Source organism: Microtus pennsylvanicus, chromosome 6 (genome assembly GCF_037038515.1).
Source record: "Microtus pennsylvanicus isolate mMicPen1 chromosome 6, mMicPen1.hap1, whole genome shotgun sequence".
Lineage (NCBI taxonomy): Eukaryota > Metazoa > Chordata > Mammalia > Rodentia > Cricetidae > Microtus > Microtus pennsylvanicus.
The window spans coordinates 9,203,605-9,222,421 of record NC_134584.1 but is presented as its reverse complement, the minus strand read 5'-3'; the positions used below and the strand labels follow the sequence as shown (position 1 = coordinate 9,222,421).

The 18,817-nt window shown below is 41.5% G+C and overlaps 2 protein-coding genes across 2 annotated transcripts in view; both read left to right on the top strand.

Moving 5' to 3' along the window:
* The first annotated feature begins 1,093 nt into the window (after positions 1-1,093).
* On the top strand, positions 1,094-17,604 carry LOC142851746 (uncharacterized). The gene is made up of 4 exons (XM_075975744.1): positions 1,094-1,217; positions 8,751-8,877; positions 9,942-10,037; positions 13,409-17,604. Exons 1-4 carry the CDS (start codon positions 1,212-1,214, stop codon positions 14,851-14,853), a joined length of 1,674 nt encoding a protein of 557 aa, XP_075831859.1. The 5' UTR covers positions 1,094-1,211; the 3' UTR covers positions 14,854-17,604.
* The window catches only part of LOC142851751 (uncharacterized), a 143,524-nt gene continuing 125,807 nt past the window's right edge, over positions 1,101-18,817 (top strand). The window contains exon 1 of the mRNA XM_075975750.1: positions 1,101-1,217. Coding sequence (XP_075831865.1) covers positions 1,212-1,217 — 6 coding nt within the window. The 5' untranslated portion in view covers positions 1,101-1,211. The remainder of the gene's footprint in view (positions 1,218-18,817) is intronic.

Here is an 18,817-nt window from a genome sequence, read left to right as displayed (position 1 = left end):
TCCCACCTAGTTGTAAATCAGAGAGTTCTGCTCTCTCAAGGCTGTTGTCAACAGGTCTGGCTAATTGCCAGACCTTGTGCTCCTGAAACAGTGAAGTAGTTTGTTCCGAAGGTCCCACCAAGTTCCATTCTCTTTATGGAAATAACTTGCGATTCTACCCAGGTAGTGGTTTGGTCTTGTGTGTGAGCCTGATGAATATAGCCCCTGACTTTCAATTACTATGTTCATTTCCTTATATCAGGTTAATGCAGACTTTTGCCTTACTCCTGCCTTGGGGGGCCAGGGGTATATCAAGCAGTTGTAAGTTAAACACAGGCAAATTTTCAGTACTCACTGAAAAATTCCCTCCCGATACTATACTACATGTTTCTGCGTTTTATTATTTTCATTCACATCCTCATATTCTTTACTGTATTTCTGAATTCCCATGCCTCCTACCCTGGAGAAAGGTATTTTTCTCAAGGCTGGCCCCCGACACAGATAATATCTTATTGAATTTTTTGCTTCTGTGAGGACCTGACTTTGCAAACTCAGTTTTAAAGGAGCTTCATCTTAAGCCGTATAACGAACGGCCCCAGAAATGTGCTGCGAGAGCAGAATTTGAACAGATACCCGGGAAATAGCTAACTACGGAGCAGGGAGCAGGGCTATTAAATTTAAAGAGGCCCGGATGTTCCTAAGAGGCATCCTGTCCCTGAAACCTCGTCAGTTATTAATGGTCCTTGGTTAGGGTTTTCACGCCCCAAAACTGACCAATGGTTTCAGAAGCTACCTTACCCTGTGCCCTCCTTGGCCAATCCCTAGACGACAGGATATGAGCTCCTCTGATTTTGTCATTTCCTCTTTAAACATTTTTTTTTCTTCCCTGGGCTCCAAGCTGCACTTAGCCTCACACACTCCTTTGATGTGGTGGAAATGAAGTCCAAGCTCGACATTGAATATTAAAAATCTCGGAATCAGGTACCGTGGAGTTACATGTTGGGAAATGATTAATGTGGGGATAGCACTTCTTTTTGTTTTATTTAGTTTAGTTTCGTGTATAATTTCATACCTCATAGAGGCCATTTGTGCTTCGCGCAGATTTCTGGGAAATGTAGTCTCCGCGTCTGTGACGTCACAAAAAGCCAGGCAATCTCATTCCTGCTTCGGTGTCCACGTGCGCGTCTTCCTCAAGAGGCCCGTCTGTTGCGCATTCCGGTTGCATCTCTGACATGGAGGTTGGTCCAGGGTGTAGCTCAGCCTGAAGCACTGTGCGTGGTGCGGGGCCGTCTTGGAGGGAGCGGTTCTGGGCTGGGTGGGAGCGGTCCTGGGCTGGGTGGGAGGGCGGGAGAAGCTGCCTTGGAAGTGCTATGCTCAAGTGCAACCTGAGGTTGCAGGTCAGGGCTGGGGAGAGGAAATAGGGACCGTGCTTTGAGTGATGGTTTTCTTAGGACGCCCGTGCAGCCCGAGACTGCTTGGTAGCGCGGAGTAGTGCGAGGTCCAGGAGGTCCAGGATTGCAAGCTAAGGATGTTCAGCTGACTGCCTGCTCCTGAGGGGGAGCTGGGAGTTCACTGAGCCGCTATGGTGGGGAGGCATGCATCACTAGCTGACCCATTCTCCTATGGATGCTATGAGATTTCTCAGTATCTTTTATATATGGTTTTTCGAGACAGAAACCTCTGTAGCTTCGGAGCCTATCCTGGAACTATCTCTTGTAGACCAGGCTGGCTTCCAACTCACCAAGATCCACCTGCTTCTGCCTTCCGAGTGCTGGGATTAAAGAAGTGTACCACCACCGCCCATCTGAGATTTCTCAGTATCTTTCGAACAGTCGTGGTTTCTGATCTTTCCTTTACTTTGTAACTGGCCTAAATGTATGGTCTTGAGGTTTATGAAAAGTTTTTATTCTTCAATAAGCCTCTCTGCCTATGCAATAATCTGAATCAGACCAAATCAAACCGAATTAGGCAAAGCCCAGGTTTAATGTATACCAATGCTCCCTGATGGATTTCCAGCCCCCCAAAGAGAAGAGATAGGGAAGAACCACTGGAAAACGATGTGTTTGTCCTCTAGGGTGCTGTTTAAATACTATGTAGATGTGGTATTGAGCATCTCTGGGGAGGGGTCATCGTTTGCTGTGCTTTCTCGGAGGTGGAGTCTGAACTGAGGCAACTTCCACAGGAGGGGGCTTGGGATGGATCTTCCACCAAACATTCCAGACTCTGACTATATGAATGCCAGGGGCTGAGGTGAAGCCTTAACTGAAATATTCCAGATATATGGATGCCAGGGGCTGAGATGGAAGTTCCACCCAAGCATCCCAGACTCTTTGGTATAGGGATGCTGACTAAAGTCTGTCTTCTTCCTTTAGGCATTGGTTGAATAGGGGAGAGGAGAGTCAGGAGTTGGTGAGCTCACACTCAGCTAGAGCTGTGGCTGGAGAGGCATCTGGTTCACTGCCATCCTGGAGACCTTAGACATCTGTCTGTTAAAGGAGATGGGAAGGCAGGTTGCTAGGAGAAAAAAAATAGATTGTTGTTATCGACCCTACTTTTGGGGCCTGCCACGGGAAACTGCCAGGAGAGGGATGGAGAAGCCCTGGCACAGGAGAGGCAGGGTGAGTGAGGGAGACAGTTAACCTTGTGTTCATTTGCTCTGACGGCTAAAGAACTAAGAAAGGAAAAATATCTGAGGGGCCTCAGGTCTCTGGCAGTAAATCCTGGAATGAAGCAGCAAGGTCTGCCAGGACCAGCTGCTATAGAAAGCTGTGACTAGGGTGGAGAGAACACACATACAGCCCACACACAGAGGACCCTCTGCAGGAAGAAGGAACTGGAGAAACTGACTCCAGGTCTCACATTGAGGTCTGGGTTCCCTTAAAGCCTTGAAAGCTCCCCATCCCTAATGTAGGGCAGACTAACTGTGAAAACGACAGGATGTCTGCTTGGCCCACAATGGTTGTGTCAACGTCTTGATGAGGCCTTGAGCTTGTTGAGCTGGTCCAGAAGCAGGGTCCCTAGGAACAGGTGAAAAGCCCTCATGGCCTTGTGTTACAGTGCCAGGCTTTTGTGTCAGGTCAGCAGGTGAGGAGAACTCCCAGACCTGTGTGTATACCTGGGATTTTAGTAACCAGACCTGTGATAGAAAAGAAACGTCAGTCTCCTCTGAGGCACATCCCTGTCATCTCTGCGTTTGTGAGGGGGAGGCAGGGCCCTCTGGTCCTCCCCTGCTTCATAGCAAATTCCAGGCCAGCCTATTCTACCTGAGTCTGACAGCATTTCAACTTTAATGATGTGATAAATACTTTCTATGGTGCTTTTCATGTTTCTTACAGTGAGCACTTTAACAAATTCATGCAGTCAACACTTTGTTGATTTGCAAACTATGTGCTGCTGCTGGGATGTCTTCCCCTGTCCTTACAGCAGAGGTTCCTCTGTGAGCAGATGCTTCTTACAGTGAGCCAGAACAAAACCACTTCCTGCACTGTCCTCCACATGGGGCACTGCATAGCCAACAGTAAAGCAAACTGCTAACGGTGGGTCCTGCTCTTCCACAGGTCCAGTCCAGTTCCCCTTGCTGACAGTCCTGTGTCTTTCCTCCCAGGCTTCTTTCACCTTATTCTAATGTCAGTGTGTTGCTTTAAGAAGACTCAGAAACAATGTATGGACTATTAATATCCTCAAATACATCTAGACAGCTAACGTACACAGCAAAACATGTGATAGTTATTTTGAAACAAAGTTTCAGTATATAATTCAGGTTTCCAAAGCAGGTACTATATTTCTTCCATACTTTTCATGGTTTAATTCACTTTCTGAGTCATAAAATTGCGAACTTGGTGCCTTGAAGCAAAAGCTAATGATTTTTTTCTTGCCACAGTTATGGAACAAAGACCTAGGAGTTACTATTTCATGGTGTCTGTGGTACATGTTTTAAGCACTATGCTTTGTTATCTGTAGGTTGCTTACTTTGAAAGGAGGGTCTCTAATTTTTAGATCCTGACCTTCAATCTTGTCATTTCTTTGAACCTCATTTTGAGTTCCCACCAATCCCACCTAGTCTTTAGTTTTGTCTGTCTCTCTGAAAGCTGTTTCTGAGGGACACCAAGAGGAAATGCAAGAATTCTTATTGTATATACTCTGTCCATTTTGTTGCTCTAGGCTTGCTTCTAGGACCAGCCTCCACTACTCCTGAACTGTCAATCAAGTCTCCTTTGTTTAGCTTTATTCCTGACCATTATCCATAACAACTTGTAATCAACACTCTAAACAAAGGCAAGCATCCATAATCCATTTTTTGGGGAATGTGGGCATAGTTTTCTAGGCTACTCCCTGCTGCTTCAGAGTGCTGGTAATCTTATGGGGACCTAAAGAAAATTTAGATTTATGGTCATTTCTTGACTGGAATATTCTGTGAAGCTTGATCTTATCAGCCAGCAGTCTTGAGGTTATTCAGGATGTAGAACTCAGATTTCTAGGGCTCTTGCTCCTCTCGGACATTTCCCAGGGGGTCTTCCTTGATCATACCAGATTTTTCTTAACCTGGAATGAATCCACAGCCTCTCATTTCCTGTGGAAACAAAAACAAAACCTCTTCTCCAAAGTAACATATCTTTTGACTTATGATATGTGAGTTCGAGGCCAGCCTAGTCTATAAGAGCTAGTTCCAGGACAGGAACCAAAAGCTACAGAGAAACCCTGTCTCGAAAAATCAAAAAAAAAAAAAAAATTGAAGTCAAAGCATTTTCAAAATATATATGTTGTATTAATCCATCAGCATTTGTAATCAAATGTCTTTTAGCAGCTGTAGCTCCCTCCTCAGCCATCAAACAATCCAAAGACAACACAATAACATACAGTATCCAGACTCTCTGTGTGGTTTTCATCTTTATGTGACTGTATTTTAAATTCTATTTCTTTTATATTTTTAATTTTTTTTTTGAGACCAGATTTCTCTGTGTTTCTTTGGTTGTCCTGGCTCTCACTCTATAGACTAGGCTATCCTTGACCTCACAGAGATCTGCCTGCCTCTGTTTCCCCAATTTTGTGATTAAAGCTGTGTGCCACCATGCCTTGAACTTGTAGAGATTTGTCTGCCTCTGCCTCCCAGGTATTGGGATTAAAGGTGTGTGCCACCACACCCAAATACTCTCTTTTTTTCATGATTTTCTCCTTTTTCTTTTCAATCCCAAGCCCTCTTATATATTTAAACATTTAGAGGTTTTTTTTTTAAATCTGAATCTATCTTTTATACTATATCTCTCTTTTTCTGACCACATGAGTCTTTAATTCGCTTAGTGATATGACTAGGATTAAAGCCGTGCTTTTGATGGCTGAATTCAGTCCATTCCTTAGCTTTTCTTAGAGTGTCCATCCTCGTGGCGAAGGTAATAGCTAGAGCCATGTTTATTGCCACAACTCTATGGAGTTTCAAGGGCCATGCCACCACCAAGAAGCATGCTACTCACAAACACCATTTAAGTGTTTGGTGGTAGGTCCTCTTAAAACAGCTGCAAGCTTTTTGCAGCTAAAGCTGAGTCAGGAATCCTCTCTTAATGAGTTGTGTTTACCTCTAGCTAACAGCCCACCCAAGAAAATGCTGCTACCAAAAAGCCGGGCTTAACTCTGTCCTTTTGTTTCTAGAATTACTTCCCAAACTCTCTCAGATTTTAAGTGGATATAGCTGTTCCTATTGGTGGCGAAAAGTACAGGCTGAATATGCTAGTCATTGAGATTGGGAAGAAATAATGAAGCAGTATCAGGAGAAAACTATCTTGATCTGGTTAATAAAGTAAGAACTTTAAGAAGGTTTATTAAATTACTAGAAGAAATAATGACGTATAATTACAAGTTATACCAATAGTTTAGGAGGTGTTTGACATTGCAATGCAAATTATACTTAGACAACTTATTATCTCAACAGGCTTATTGTGAAAAAATGAATCTCGACCACACGAATGAACTTTTAGTAATACCAGTTCAGCCTGGAGAAGGAAATAAAGCTTCCTTCAATGACATGCATGCTTTGTCCAGCAGTGAGCACTCTTTCCCATAGCACTTCCCCAGGTTTTGTTTTTGTTTGCCAGTCTTAAATTGCCTGAAATGTTTGCTGTTAATCTTATCGGCTAAAACCCCTCCTCCTGATACCCTGTTATAGGCACACTGCCCTCCACTCACAGCGTCTCACAGGATTGGCCGCAAGATAGCAGACACTTGCCCATGTAGAATGATGGTAGCTGGGCTGGCCAATATGGGCAGTGATCCTCACAGTTACTTCTGCTTTGGGGACTTGCTCAGAGGTTAATGTTTCCATCTTCATCTTCTCTGGGCTCTTGCCTTTCTCCATGCTGGTAATTTTTGCCTCTTCTTGGTGACCCCCTAGTTTACTTGCCTCACCTTTCCTAATGCTGTGACCCTTCAATACAGTTCCTCATATTGTGATGACCCCTAACCATAAAATTATTTTCTTTGCTACATCATATCTGTGATTTTACCAAAGTTATTTGTTGTAAATACTTTTTTAGTTGAAGGTTTCTCCAAGGGGTCATGACCCTCATGTGAGGAACTAGTGACCTAGTGACCTGGTTAATAAAAGCATAGGATCTATTTATTTTCACTTCTAAAGGTGGTAACATTCTGTACAAGCTACAAAGAAGCTTTCAAAACAGTTCTGTTTGTTTTTTCATGAGAAATTACTGGGTGTTCTGTTCACCAAATTGCTTCATTTTGCCTGTTTCTTCAAGATTTGGTGGCTCCCTCATTGATGCTCAACTCTGCACTTTATTTAAAGACATTTTTCTATGTAGTTATTCTGAGTCTTTGTAAAAATTTATTATTTATTCATTTACTTATTTATTATGTATACAGTGTTCTGCCTGCACGTATGCTTGCAGGCCAGAGAGGCCACTGAAATGCATTTCCAATGGTTGTGAGCCACCACATGGTTAGAGGGAATTGAACTCAGTTCTCTGGGAAAGCAGCCAGCACTCTTAATGTCTAAGCCATCTCCCCAGCCCCCATGTAGTCATTCTTTACTGCAGATATATTTCAGTTGTCCTGAAAGTCTTGTCATGATAAAGCTACTGCCCCCTCCCAATGCTGAAAACGCCATGCCTTTCAGACACAAGACTCAGGAAATTGGAGCTGGGACTGGCCTGAAGGTCTTCTGCCTAAGGGTGACTTTTCTTACTGCCAGAAGGGGCTTTGTGAGCTCCAAGGCAGAGAAGCAATAAATAGCCCTGCTTAGCTGTAATGCCCGTGAACCACACCCATGAGCAGTATGACATTGAATCCCTAAAGGTGCCCCAGTGCCTCCCACATCTCAGCATTAGCAGCAGTTGTCTCTGATGACTTCTTAGTTCTTAAGTTACAGAGGAGAGCATACTGGAGCACTAAAGCATCACAGTTGCTAACTGCATTCCAGATGCTTTTCCCTAGACCTGCACCAAAGTGTAGCTGTCACTGCCTGTTAAAGACACTGCTCACTGCAGCACAGAGAGCATTACAGAAAACTAAAACGTTCAGATCCAGAGAACTATTGTCTTGTGATGCCCTGACCCAGTAGATACACCACATCACAATTCCTGTGCAGAAGGTCAGGGAATATGTCTGCAGAGGGTCCATATTGATCATGAGAGCCGGGGTCTGGGAAGTCTGGCGTGAGGTTGTGCCTTCCAGAAAGGGAAGGGAAGCTGCGCCCATGACACCCCAACAGTATGACTGCTTGAACAAGCCCTGAACAATGGCAGTGGCACAAGATCCCCTGCAGGGGGCAGTCTGCTAGCTAACAGAGAAGTATAGGCACATAAGGACTGCTAAGAGAGGAGAATTAGTCTTCCACAGGGCTGAGCCCACTCAACATTCATCCAGTAACAAGTGGTCAGTCCCCAAAACATACACAAAGGTAACACTGAACATTCATATTTATATAGTAGGTATTTACAGTGTAGATATCTACACTTATGGGCTGTGTGTAACAATAATAATAGAGAAAAATGAACCAAGTATCTGAGAAAGATTATTGGGGTACATGAGAGAAGTTGCAATGAGGTGATACATGGTTAAATGATATATTTCAATTCAGAAATGCATATATGTGTAGTATGTAGTAACACATGGCAATAAATGCATGTTTTGTGGCTGCATTCATTTTACATGTCTTTCTCAAATGTATCGTGTCCAACTGGGGCTATGGGCTCGTTTACCTTGTCTTTACTATCGATGTTCAGTGTGAGCTCATGTGACCACTTCAGGCATGTCTGAGGATATTACTACCTGTGTAAGAACATTTCTAGTTCTCTTTCATCCTGGACAAATCCATGGTGCCTGACTGAGGGTTCCTATTGTGCTAAAGCCCGTGATGAGAGACAGCTTGGAGAAGAAAGGGTTATTTTAGACTCCAACTCCAGGTCCATCACTGAGAGAATTCAAGGCAGGAACGTGAGGCGTGAGGTGGAGAACAGGCCACAGAAGAACACTGCTTACTGACTCCCCGAGACTGCTTTCCTGTGCCATGTAGAACTACGTGCCCAGTGCAGGCACCACCCATAGTGGGCAGTGCTGTCTCATAGGAATCACTAGTTCAGGAAATGCCCCTAGACTTGGCTACAGGGCAGTCTTGGTAGGAATTTTTTCAATTATTTCTCTCTTTGCAAATTGGCCCTAGCTAGTTCCTAGTTGTTAGGATAACTATCAAGCTCCATGCATGTTGGTATTTAAATTACTAATGGTTTTAATTAAATTAATGTATCCTTCACTGATCTTTATTTCAGGAAATGCTGTCCTTCTCAGATGTGGCCATCGAGTTCTCTCCAGAAGAGAGAGAATGTCTGGAGCCTGCTCAGTGGAATCTGTACAGGGATGTGATGTTGGAGAATTACAGCCACCTTGAATTCCTGGGTGAGGATCTCCTCTATAGTGACTTCTTATTTCACCATCAACATGTAGCTTCCTCACTTTGTGTGGTTTCTCATGGGAACATTTCAACAGTTTCATATCTTTTGATTTTAAAAAAATAAGAACACTATATTAAAAATCATTTCTGGGCTGGAGTGATGACTCAGTTGTTAAGAACATTTACTGTTCTTCTAGAGGATCATTAAGTCATAGGAAACTGCCCTTTTGTTCCTGGCCGCCCAGACACAAATTATCACACAGAAACTATATTAATTACAGCACTGTTTGGCCTGTGAGCCCAGGCAGGAAATCCCACATCACCGGCACTCCTATGGCAGCTCACAATTGTTTGTAAACCCAAGGTCTGACAACCTCCTGCTGTGTGATGTTTTGATTGTGTTGTGTTCTGACAAATACAGCTGATCAGCGTGTAGAACTAGCCACTAGTTGACCATAGAGATATGGAAGACTGTAGAGAGGGGAACAGGACGTGGAAAGGCGGGGCTGAGACAGGAACTCTGCCCTTTGGATGGTGGGATGGAAGAGGTAGGACATCACTGGTGCTTCTTTGATCTTTCATTTCCTTAGCCGGTATCTCACTCCTGGTGTTTTATTGATGAAGATTAATTAAACAAATTAACCTCACACAGAAATATATCAATAGAAAACACTAAATCATATGAAAATTTAAAATAAAAAATGAAAACAGGAAGATTGCTTACACTGTTTGCTTCTTTCTGTGTCTAACCTCTCCGAGATGGGTGTGTCTTTCCCTGACTCTAGAGGGACTTTTAGAAATTCAGTGGCGTGAGAGGTGGAGCTCACTTTTTATGTGAACAGTGTTACAATTCTAAGTTACTGTTTTTTCCCCTGAAAGGAAACTCAGACCCTGGGTGCTGTTGTCTCCTTCACATGTTGCAGTGATCATGTCTGAAAACACTTAAGGAACTGATTGTCTGCAATCATTTGTCACCTCATCTCTGTCCTTACAAGTCATGTACAGGAAGGGACATGTCAATTCTGAGTAAAAGAACACTTAACAACTTCTTCTCTTTATCTATACACAGGTCTTGCTGTCCCTAAGCCACACCTGGTGACATTTCTGGAACAAAGACCAGAGCCTTCAGATGGGGAGAGACAAGCAGCAGCCACCGTGCACCCAGGTGTGTAGGAATGAGGGGTTCAGGGACAGACTTGATATCCTGAGATCCAACAGAAAGTGAGGCTTTCCCATGTGCCTTGAAACATAATACCATGGGAATCATCCTATAGGTCTCTCCTTGTATTTGTTGTCAAAGCTGGTGTCTCAGTTTTATGAGGGTTTAAGTCTCTTAAGCTTTGGATTTCCCCAATTACAAGTTATGCTTCTACTTACAGTGACCTCCAAGGTTTTTCCTTTTGTTGAATCTCCATTGTTGTTTAAGACTCAGGGAAATAGAACTGAGAACTGTAAAGACCGAGAGTCTTTTATTTACAGAGTTGAGAGCAGACTCAAGCAAGAAAGATCTCTACATAAAAGTGACCATAATGGGTTAATAAATTGAAACCCACAATTCTATCACAGAGGCAGGCAGGGACAGAAGGCTCAACAGTGTCAGTTCTGTTGGTCAGAACAATTGGGGGGTTGGAAGCAGTTGGATAAAACTCAGACGAACTAGATGCACTTTGGGCAGTGCATTCCCCACTAATCTTAGGGAAGAATCAAAGCATTAGCATATCGTATAAAGGGGATGTGTGGGCCTCTAGGTATGCTAATTTAACAGAGGCACTTTGGGTTTTTCAATACTTTTACCCCCAATTGCTTCAGCAGGTCATGATAATTAGACATAGGAAGATTATGACAGGACAATTTGCAAGGCCTTACACTTTTGATTCAGGAAGCCCATCAAACCAGTTATGGGTTCAGTGTTTGTGTGTTCTCTTTCCTGACAGTTAGTAGATTTAAGCCTTTTAGTGAATTGTAAGGCTCCATGGGTTATTTAGGGCTTTTTTTTTTTCAAGTCAATTTATCATGTACAAGGACTGGTATTTGGATATATAAGCAGTAACAACTTGGTAAAGAAATTATAAACTTATATGTGTCTAATCTGATGTTTTCAGGTACATCAGTAGCGGTAAAATGTTTAATTTCAGATACTATCAGGTTTGCCACTATCTCTAGACCTATAAGAAGCATTATGACTAATATTACCATGACTCCAGTTGGATGAAAATATCTTGTGGTCACTTCTTCTCAACGTCTTCTGTTTATTTTCAAACGTCTTCAGTGTATATTTTCATTAGTCTAGGTTTTTAATGGGATCAGTACTGATGAGGTTAGGCAGTGTTTTTCTTAGGCAACTTGATGGATCAGCTCTGTGCTGGCAGCCAATCCCGAATAACCATATAGAGAATTTATATTAATTATAAACTATCATATGACAGCTCAGGCTTATTATCAATTAGGTCTTATATTTTAATTAACCCATATGTCTTTTTTACACTCTGCCACATGGCAGTTCCTTTTCTTCATATGGCATGTTTACCTCTTGCTTCTGGGTGTCCAGGTCACTGCTCTGACTCTGCCTTTCTAATGGCAGGATTTGGTCAACCACAAGAATCCTGCCTAGCCATAAACCAATAGCTCTTTATTAACAATAACATCAACACATCTTCACAGTGTACGGAAATATTATTCCACAGCATTTCCCCATTTTTGTCTAATTAAAAAGAATGGTTTTAACTTTATTGTAGTAAAAGTATACTCATGTTGTTGGAAAAAATCATAACCTCTCTCACTTCTTTTTTCCTTTTAAAGTCAAGACATGATAAAACTACATTGGTTGCTTTAATCCAGCAGTTTTCACAATCCAGTCAGTCTCAGCAGCTCTCATTCCTTCATTAGCAGTCAGAAAATCTACAGACAACACAGTACCACATGGATTCCAGACACTCTGTGTATTTTACTTCTTTGTGTGTCTTTAACTTTCATATTACTTTATTCCCTTTTTAAGGACTTTTACTTTATTTTAAAAGTATGTATATATATTTTTTCTGACCATCTATACTATTTTTCTTTACTCTCACAAGCGTTTGTACATTATTAAACACTGTAACCCATTTAAAGATTTTTTTTTTTTACGTCTGGGTCTATCTTTCTTGAGTATCTGTAACCCTTTCTGTCTACATGAGCAAAATCTCAAACCTCAAGCTGGTGGCTAAAATCTGTAGGCAGCTGTCAGGAAATGCACATCTGTACTGCAGCTCACATGAGAGACAGAAGACTAACAAGATGCATTTGGCTCTGCTTTTGTGTTGTGAGAAGTTCTTTTGAGCTTCCTCATGCCTTATGTAGTCCTGTGTGCCCCAGATTGGAATGCCATTTATGAGCGGAGGTTTCTGTCCCAACAACCCCACCCAAATACCCGAAATGGAGATACTTATTAATTGTAAATGCTCAGCCAATAGCTTGAGTTCATTTTTAGGTAGCTCTTACTTTTTTTAAATGAACCCATATTTATTATCTACCCTCTGTCACGTGACAGTTCCTTCTTCTAATATAGTATGTTTTCCTTTTTTTTTTCCTGCATCTTCTAGCGACTCCTCTCACTCTGCCATTCTTCCTCCTAACATTCTCTCTTCTCAGAAAATTCTGCGTAGCCATTGACCCATCAGTTTTAATGATGAGCGTAATACATATTCATATTGTATAAAAAGAGATCTGATGACAGGTACAGAGGACTGGATAATGGAAGGTAGAAATGTTTTTCTCCTTCTAATATTGTGTTTGAGTCCAGCCTGGTCTAGATAGTGAGTTACAGGAGACCAAGGTCTTCATCAAAAAACCTTGTCTTCTAAAACCAAAACAAACAAAAAAGGAAACAAGTAATTTTGTCATCTCTTTATTGACAAATATATTGTCTCAACCAAATTTACATTAAGCACAGGTGAATCTGAAGGTTTTTTTTTTGTTTTGTTTTTGCATGACTCATCATGTTTCAGGTGTATATTTTCTGGTCTTTCAAATAAAATGTAAAATACTGTCCTGAATTTGAACTATAAATTTCGTCTTTATGTAGACTGTCTACGTGTGCAGCATATCTTTTGTACTCCCAAAGTAAAATTATAAATGAAGGATAAAAAGTTTGTATTGCACTATGTCTCAAATTCACAAAGTCAAAATGAAGTTTTTTTTTTTCCTGGACTCAGCTGCGTTATAATTTCATGGGTATCCTGCAATATACAATCTCTATTTTTTTAATGGCTTAATTTCTCTTAGTTAAATGCGTTTGCAACTTACTTAGCTATTTAACTTTGAATTATATGCCATTATGTCTATGTTCTATTTGGATGTTTTATTATTCTACTAAAGGTATAGATCATTTCTACCTACAATATTTTATCATTTATACTTAGTGCCTCTAAGTTGTGAAATGACTCTAGTTTTTCACTGCTTCATTATGTATTAATAAATGTATTCTTTTTAAATGATAGGCATTGTAAGTATGAAGAATATTTTCTAACTTTTGTTCATATCTCAACTTTTGCTCAACAGGAACAACACCCGAAGATGATAGCATTTTCTCCGAGGCCACTGATCATAACTCACTACAGATTCAATGCCAGAGAATTCATAAAAGAATTAAAACCTACAAGTGTGAAGAATGTGGTAAGGCCCTTAGTTCTTATAAAGCGCTTTCCACACACCAGAGACTTCACACTGGACAAAAACCCTACGCGTGTACAGAATGTCACAAGGCCTTCAATACTGCTGGAGCACTTTTCATACACCAGAAAGATCATACTGATGAGAAAACCTACAAGTGTGGAGACTGTGGCAGATCATTTTACTATCTTTCAATGCTGAAGCAACATCAAAGGATTCATTCTAGAGAGAAACCCTACAAATGCGAAGAATGCGGCAGATGTTTTTTCTCTTTTTCATACCTTAGACAACATCAAAGAAAACATTCTGGAGAGAAACCATTCAAGTGTGAGCAGTGCGGCAAGTGTTTTTGCTTCACTTCATCCCTTCGGCGACATCAAGCTCTACATTCAGAAGAGCATCCCCATAAGTGTGTTGAGTGTGGCAAAACTTTTTCCTCTTTTACCTACCTTCAGGAGCATCAATTATTTCATACTGGACAGAAATCTTACAAGTGTGAAGTGTGTGGCAAGTGTTTTTACTTGCTTTCATCCCTTCGGCGACATCAAACAATACATTCTGAAGACAAGATCTACGACTGTGAAGACTGTGGCAGAAGCTTTAGCTCTTCTTTATCCTTTAGACGACATCAAACAACCCATTCAGCAGACAGTCCTTACACCTGTGTACATTGCGGCAAATCGTTTTCCTATTCTAGGGATCTTCAGGATCATCAAAGAGTTCACACTGGAGAGAAACCCTACAAGTGTGAGGAGTGTGACAAAGCCTTTCATTATCACTCATCCCTTAAGACACACAGGAGAGTTCATATGGAAGAGAAACCCTACAAGTGTGAGGAGTGTGGCAAAGCCTTTCGTTGTAACTCGTCCCTTAGGAGACACAAGAGAGTTCACAATGGAAAGATACCCTACAAGTGTTCAGAGTGTGACAAGTGCTTTTGCTCATCTGTAATCCTCAGACGCCATCAGAGAATCCATTCTGAAGACTGTAATCATACCTGTGTACACTGCAGCAAAAGGTTTTTAAATTCTAGGGATCTTCGGGTTCACCAAAGAATTCATACTGGAGAGAAACCATACAATTGTGAAGAATGTCACAAGGCCTTTCATTGTAACTCATCCCTTAGGAGACACATGAGAATTCATTCTGGAGAGAAACCGTACAAGTGTGAAGAGTGTGACAAAGCCTTTCATCTTAACTCATCCCTTAGGATACACAAGAGAGTTCATACTGGAGAGAAACCCTACAAGTGTGAATACTGTGACAGATGCTTTTCTTCGCCTTCATCCTTTCTACGACATAAAAGAAAACTTCATTCTGAAGAGGACCCCTAAAATTGTGGGGAATGTAGCAAAGCCTTTATTAATCTCGATATCCTTATTCAACACATGATATAGCTAATGCAGGGGAGAAGTCAAACAAATGTCTTAAAAAGTTTACTTCTTCAAACCTTAAAACACATCAGATGTTTCATTCTGACTGCAAACTTCGTGAGTGTACGAAGTGTTTGTTGGGAAAGTCTTTGTCAACAAATCAGGTATTATCCAACTGAAATAAATACATATGGATAATATTAAGTTAATCGTATCAGAATGTCATCAGAGAAGAATAGAGACTTCTCTTTGCTGTAACTCCCAACAGTTTATTCAAGCAATGTGTTTGGAACTTGCCTTTATTAATAATCTCTATCTTCGGTAATTATAAATGCTCCATTAAATCTTTACCATGTCAGAGCTTTGTCCATTGGTTGCCCAGAATCTGAGATCTGAATATTTACTATTGTTTTTCCCAGTGGAATCATTCATGCTCCTGCAATATCTCCCCTTGGTGTAAAATTAAAATATAGCTGAGCTAGCAGTTTTTCATCCCATGTGTGACTCTGGAATCCTTGTTGCTTATATAAAAGGACAGAGACAGAGATAAAACAGCATGAATGCTCTTGCAATTATAAGGCCTCTGCAGCAAGGCAGCAGCTGTGGCTGCCGAGGTGCAGCCATCGGCTGAGGTAGTGATAGTTTCAGGTGAAGCAGCTGTGCCTCAGAGAAAAACAGCAGTGCCCATAGAGCAATAATAGCAGGAAAGTTATGGGGGTAACCAATCATTTTCTGACTGCATTTGAAGTTCCTTCTACAAACTGTAACTCATGTGATGTTATTTTGGTGATAAACTTGTGCCTGGCTAGGTGATAAGTCCTAGGGAAGATTTGATGCTGTCCTTCTAATGAGGGGACAGTAACTAAATGAACCCAAGTTCTCAACTTTATACCCACAGTCAGGCACCTCTCAACCCTCACCAGAATGTATTAATTGTGTGGTAGATGGAGAAGACTACAGAGATGCAAAATGATCAAAGTGTGAAGAATATTCCTCTGTGGAGGCCCCAATCCAAAGGTGACACCTGCGTCACACATTGTAAGTGAGTTCCCTTGCACATCTAAAGCCAAAAGTCATGGAGAAGAGTTGGAAAGAATGTCAGAGCCAGGTACAGTAGATGTGTGCCCTGAAGCAGTAGAAATGTTGAGACATTTCTAAAACAGTGAAACATTGATAGAAATGTTAATACCAATTAATGCATGAACACCCTATGACTATGACTTCGTGGATAACACTAATATAAGCTGAACCACAGCATACAACAAGCATGGTTATATAAGCCCCTCATTGTCTGACCTCAGTGGAGAAGCTGTTAGCAGTTGCTGAGTTCTGAGGGAGACAATCTGGTTACCTTCCAGGTTCCAGTCAACTCACCTATACCCTCAAACATTGAGTAAACAGTAAGTGCATTGAAGAAATAACAAAGAAAAAGCCCAGTGAGTTGTGAGTGTAACATGTTTTCAAGGGTAAGAAATAAGAGGTGAAGGAATGTGGATTTTTAAATAAACGATGCAACATCCATGTATTAAATTCTCCAAAAAAATATGATTGTAAAGCTTGTTGGTTTTGTACATGCCCAAACCTGTTTCAGCAGTGATTACAGCACATGAATTTGGCTGTCATTTCCAGAGGGTCAGCATCCTACTGGGAAGGCCTCACGACGGAGCAAATGAGAGGACTCCCAGAAGGGCTCAGATGCTGAGGACTAAAAAGCCCTGCATCAGTGTAACCTCAGGAAAGAGACTGGGATGGCTTTGCAGAGATGAGATGCGGCCAGACTCACCTTGTTTCCTCTAGGCTTTGCCATGGGTACAACAGAGGAAAGTTGAACAGCGGCTTCTCCACGGCACAGCTTTTCCTGCTACAGCTGAAGATCAAAAAGCATGCATTCAGCTTTTCATCAACACCGTTTAAGTGTTTCATGGCAGGACCTTTTAAAAGAGCTGTAAGGTTTACAGCTAAAGCTGAGTTAGGAAGTCTCCCTTAAACGAGAGCGCTTGCTTGCCTCTAGCAAGCAGAGCAGACCCAAGAAGTTGCTGCTACCAAGAAGCCATGCTTTAGTGGTCACCTAGCTCTTTAATAGTGAGACAAACTGACTCCATCCAAAGCGAGTGGTCAGGATATGCTGATATTCTGCTCCTTCTTTGTAATTTGGGAGGTCACCTGGGAAAGAGGTATTAATTCAGTCTGTGTGACAGAGTAGACATAGCAGGAAGATCGATAGGTAGATGTGACAAAATGGGCATAGAAGGGTGTGGATGTGACCACAGTCATTCCCCCGGCTACCTAGGAAACAGAATGCTAATGAATTTCCCCCTCACTTTACGTTTTGGTAAACTATTAGGAGGACAAATGTGGGTAAGATTGTTCTGGATGTGAATTCAGGATTTCATGAAGGATCCCTGAAATCTGTCTCCTGTAAGATTGTTGAGTTGTGTCTTAATTATTCCCACACCTCCTCAGGTTAAGAAATAATTTATGGTCCAGGGTGATACCAGAACCTGGAAAAAAAAAAACCCTAGAGTTTGAAATAAACATTTGCATGTGAAAATTAACAAGACCTGAAAACTACTTTGTTGTGGAATATTATTTTAACTAGCCAAAGGTGTGTTACAAAGGTGTTTATGCTGTGCAAGATTATTTGAACTGTGTAAAACAAATGTGTGACATTTGTGTCTGGTGTCTTTGTTTACAATGCATTTGTTTTGTAAACATTTGTTTCTGCTGCCTGTTTAAGATACGGGATTGGTTTTATAAAAGTTGAATGGCCAATAGCTAGTCAGGAGAGCAATGGGCAGGGCTGACAAGCACAGAGAATAAATAGGAGGAGAAGTCTAGGCTAGAGAAGAGAAGAGGATAAGGAAGAAAGAGGAGGGCATGCAGGGGTCAGAAGTTGAGCAGCATGCAGACAGTTATGGAGACAGCAGGAAATAAATACAGAAAAAGAGAAGAGTAAATAACGCTGTATCAAAACATAGATGAGCAGAAATGGTGAAATAATAAAAGCTAGCAAGAAATGAGCCTAAGGTATGACCAATCATTCATCAATACTAAGTCCCCTGTCATGATTTGGGAGCTGATTGTTGGCCCAAGAGAAAGTCTCTTGCACCACGAAATCCTGAACTCTGTACAGTTAGAACGGACATTCAGAACAGAACCTGAGGCACTCACATTGGATTTGGCACTGTCTGCACTGAATGTATTTTATGCCTTTGTACCACCCCATGAAAACTAAAATCCATGGCCAAGGTGGAACCTGAAAATCAGTTGCCTTAAGTCCTCGTTCACAACCCACGCTCGTTATTTGCTTTAAATCCATCTTCATCCCCAAAAAGTTAATCTGCATCCTCTTTTCTACTTTACACACTGAACCCACATGTGCATTTCTTCACATGTATGTTTTACTTTCAAGATTCAACATATTAGGTAGAATATGCAGTGTATATCATCATGATTGCATGACTTCAACTACAGTTGATGTCTATCCATTTTTCTGTTCATTTTGTGGCTATACTATTGTAGAGGTAAAAGCACCCCCCCCCCGTGTGTGTAATGAACACATTTATAATCATGAAATTTTTTTCTAATAATATGTTCATGGACACATGTTTATTCAGGTTATTTGCAGTTGAGAATAAAGAAGCAATCAACATGGGACACAAAGATCTCTATAAGGTGTGCAGTTCCCTGAGCATAACCCAGGATTGAAATAGTGGGGGCAGTGCAGAGATGAGAACCCTGGTTCTAGTGGGGTGAGGTCATTGCCCGTGTGAGTTGCTGACTTGGGAGGTTCCAGGGGTCACCGCTGCACCATAGTTCTATGCTGTTGTGGTCTCAGAGGCTCCTTTGGTCTGTGGCTCTAACCACAGCCTATAGATAGTAGACTGCACTGCATCTGACGTTTAGTGCTTTGCTCCTGCAGGCT